Raw genomic sequence first — 3754 nt, 5'->3', positions numbered from 1 at the left:
TCTTTGGGGGGGGGGGCAGGGTGTCGCAGAGATGGAGTTGGGGGCAAAGGAGGGTGAGCAGGAAGACAGGATGGGGACGCCCCACTTAACTTGTGCTGATCTCTCCTCCACTTCTTCAAGCTGGCAAAGAAAGATAAATAGATATAGACAATAAATTTAAAATAAAGGAGCTTGCATATCTGTGCCAAAGCAAAGAGAGGACTTCTGATGATAAAGGTGTATGAGGTCCCGAGGTCCTCCCCCTCCCACACGCAGACCACCTTCCCCAAGCTGCCCTACCCCAGATTTGGGGGGCTGAGTTGGCCAGTGGCAGAAGGACGCTCCCCTTTCCCTCCTTCCCTCCCTCCCTCCACCCCAGCTTCCCCAGTCCCCTCCCACACCCTCCCTCCCTCGCTGCTGCTGCTCCTGAAAGAAATACATACATACACACTATTTAAAAACGCATTTTTAAAAGCCACGTTCCGAACTGACAATCGCTGATCTCGGCTCGCGCAGAGACTGCGGGAGCGTCGGGGCCGACAGAGACGGATTACGTCAAGAAATAGTTCCTCCACCTACCTCGGCCGGCCTCTCCGCCCCTGCGGGGCTCCCGCGCCCAGCTCGACCCTGGGGGTCCGGGAACCCTGGCTTCGGGGACTGGCATTTTCACCCCATTAAAAAATCCTCCAGGGTGGGGGGGGTGCGAGAGGCCATCTGCTTACGGGTGGACGTGGGCAAGGGGGTGCTCTGATGAGATACGAGTTGTCCTGAGGGGGTGGCCGGTGCCTGGGGTCCAGAGTTCCGGACCCCCAGGAAAACATAGGTCGCGGGGATCAGCAGAGAGAAGGGGGTGGGAGAAGGGGAAAAAAAAAAAAGCAAGGAAAAAAAAGCCCCTGCGCATTGATCCGCGCCGTATTTTTGGGTAAATACGATCACGTGGGGGCCGGGGAACCAATGAGCTGCGGGGAAAAGGCTGGAAAAATAATTACCTGCCTTGATTGTTCTGTGAGCAGATAAAAAGTACATATACAGTTCATACAATAATCTTATGTATGTAAAACCCTGTTACGATGTCGGCGACGGGGCCCATCAGTAACTATTACGTGGACTCGCTCATCTCTCACGACAATGAAGACCTCCTAGCGTCCAGGTTTCCGGCCACGGGGGCTCACCCCGCCGCCGCCAGACCCAGCGGTTTGGTGCCGGACTGTAGCGATTTTCCGTCCTGTAGCTTCGCGCCCAAGCCGGCAGTGTTCAGCACGTCGTGGGCGCCCGTGCCCTCGCAGTCGTCCGTGGTATACCACCCGTACGGCCCCCAGCCCCACCTCGGCGCAGACACGCGCTACATGCGGACTTGGCTCGAGCCGCTGTCCGGCGCCGTCTCCTTCCCCAGCTTCCCGGCCGGGGGCCGTCACTACGCCCTCAAGCCGGACGCCTACCCCGGGCGCCGCGCCGACTGCGGCCCGGGCGACGGCCGCAGCTACCCGGACTACATGTACGGCTCGCCCGGGGAGCTGCGCGACCGCGCCCCGCAGACACTGCCCTCGCCCGAGGCGGACGCGCTCGCCGGCAGCAAGCACAAAGAGGAGAAGGCCGACCTGGACCCCAGTAAGTTGGGAGCAATTTTCCTTTACAACCGGCGCGGGAGGGGAGGGGAGGCCGGGCGGGGGGAGCCAGATTACAGCCCCTCGGAGCAGCGCAGGGAGCGCGGGAGAGGGGCGAGGGCGAGGGGGCGAGGACTCAATAAAAGCGAATTACCTTGGGGAGCTTTCAGGGGCAGGAAGGTCTGAGAAGGGAGCCCAGGGAGCCAGGTTGGGAGAGGACTGAGGGGGGCTCCTCTCCCTGGAGCTGGCTTTGACGAGAGACCCCCCACCCCACCCCCAGCCCAGGCTTTTTGGCTCAGTCGCTACTTTCTAAGAAATGCAGACAGGGCCAGGGGATGGGGTGGGGGGTGAGGTTCATTTTATGGTTTGAGGTGGGATTGGGGGAGAGATGAGGAGGACACTGGGGACAGAGAGGAAATACCCCAGGGAGAAAAATCACCCCTACCTCCCAGCCAGCATGGGGGTTCTTACCCCACCAGGGATTCATTCAACAGAAGGTGCATGGACTTCTTCTCCCCCCAGGAGCACTGGGTGAGAGGTCTGGGGGATTTCACAGCCTGGGAACTTGGAGAAATCAGGACTTCCAGAGTTGGGGAAGAGAAGTGGGGTCCCAGTCTCCTTAAACTTGAGAGCCCTCTTCTGAGGGTCTGCAGGAAAGAGGGTTGAGAACTGGGCTCAGGGATGAGGAATGGGGGGGGAGCATCTCCCCAGATTAGAGAATTATACACACACACACACACACACACACACACACTCCCATCAAGGAGACTGGAGCCTTCTGAGTATTGCACAGAAGGGCAGGAGTAGGTGGGGCTGGGGGGGCAGGTGGGAGCTGCTGGGCCAGAGAAAGGGGAAAGAAGGGGAAACAGCAGGGGAGGGGGTGCAGCCCCTGGGTGTGAGGAAGTGTCTGGGGGAGTCCCAGGAGGGGGCTGCAGGAAATCCTTTCCTCCAGCCCCATAAGGGGCCAGGGCCTAATTATACCCCTCTGAAGGCTTCCCTCCTTGCCCTCAGCTACTCCCATAAACCTGAAATTGGAGGCTTGGCTCCTGCAGAGCCTGTCCTGGGGCTGGCAGGAGGAGGGCACTGGAAGCCTAACAGGGAAGCTAAGATATGGGGGAGCCTGTCCCAAGGCCAGTAGGTCTCTGGGGAGAGGAGAAAGGCTTTCCCCATTCTAGCATCACTCTGAGAATTCGCTTCAGCAGGGTTGAACTCCGAGAGCAGAGCGGAGCCGGGCGCTGAAGAGGGTAGTGAGGGGCTTAGGGACTCTCAGGGTCAGGAAACAGAACTGCTGAAATTTCAGGACTTGGTCGTGGGCTGGGAGGATGGGAGGGGGCAGAGGAGGAGGGAAGTGGGGAGGAGAGAGACCTCGCTATAAAAATAAAAAACAAGAGAGAGAAGCGTTTATGGGCCTATGAAACGGTTGGGAATTTGGACTTTTTATGAGCATATTCTCGAATTACTACTCTTGAAGCTGAGGACCAGACTGGAGGGGCTTTGATAGCTTTGATTTCCTATAGTTTTAGGTGCTAGAAATTGAAGAGGGGGGACGGTGGGGAGGGGGCAGAATGCAAAAGGAGTCAGGGAGAAAATTCCCCAAGCAAAACGTGTCCAAATTCAGGTTCAATTATTGCATTTGGGGAGCCTGGCTAAGTCTGGGGGTAGGGTGGCAGGGCTCCTGGGCTAGAAAGGGGCTCCACTGACCCCTGCCTGTGTTTGGCCCTCCAGGCAACCCCGTGGCCAACTGGATTCACGCCCGCTCCACGAGGAAGAAGCGCTGCCCCTACACCAAGTACCAGACGCTGGAACTGGAGAAGGAGTTTCTCTTCAATATGTATTTAACCAGGGACCGTCGGTACGAGGTGGCCCGGGTTCTCAACCTCACCGAGCGGCAGGTCAAAATCTGGTTTCAGAACCGGAGGATGAAGATGAAAAAGATGAATAAAGAGAAAACCGACAAGGAGCAATCCTAAACCCTGCCCCAGCCTGCTGCCTCGGCACAGCCAAGGGAAAAACAAAAAGCCCCACAAAAATACCCCAACCCAGGCGGGAGAGAGCACGAAAAGAAAAGGAAAGAGCAAGATAGAGAAAAGCCAATCAGCTTGAAAGAAAAAAAAAAAAGGAAGGGGGAAAAGGAAAACTCTTGCGATTTGGGGGGGTTCAGTGTTGAGAAA

General features: G+C 57.4%; 1 protein-coding gene across 1 annotated transcript; it reads left to right on the top strand.

The window, feature by feature from the left end:
* Positions 1 to 1049: 1049 nt before the first annotated feature.
* HOXC9 (homeobox C9) lies at positions 1050 to 3754 on the top strand. Its single transcript, XM_021686782.2, has 2 exons — positions 1050 to 1587; positions 3309 to 3754. Exons 1-2 carry the CDS (start codon positions 1050 to 1052, stop codon positions 3551 to 3553), a joined length of 783 nt encoding a protein of 260 aa, XP_021542457.1. The 3' UTR covers positions 3554 to 3754.

Source organism: Neomonachus schauinslandi, chromosome 5 (genome assembly GCF_002201575.2).
Source record: "Neomonachus schauinslandi chromosome 5, ASM220157v2, whole genome shotgun sequence".
Taxonomy (NCBI): domain Eukaryota; kingdom Metazoa; phylum Chordata; class Mammalia; order Carnivora; family Phocidae; genus Neomonachus; species Neomonachus schauinslandi.
The sequence above is the reverse complement of the archived record's forward strand: the minus strand, read 5'-3'. Positions and strand labels throughout refer to the sequence as shown.

Bases quoted from the DNA above. Each gene is read 5' to 3' on its own strand.
- HOXC9 (XM_021686782.2), top strand. From the start codon at position 1,050: ATGTCGGCGACGGGGCCCATCAGTAACTATTACGTGGACTCGCTCATC. The intron at 1,588-3,308 runs GTAAGTTGGGAG...TTGGCCCTCCAG, and splicing joins GAAGGCCGACCTGGACCCCA to GCAACCCCGTGGCCAACTGG.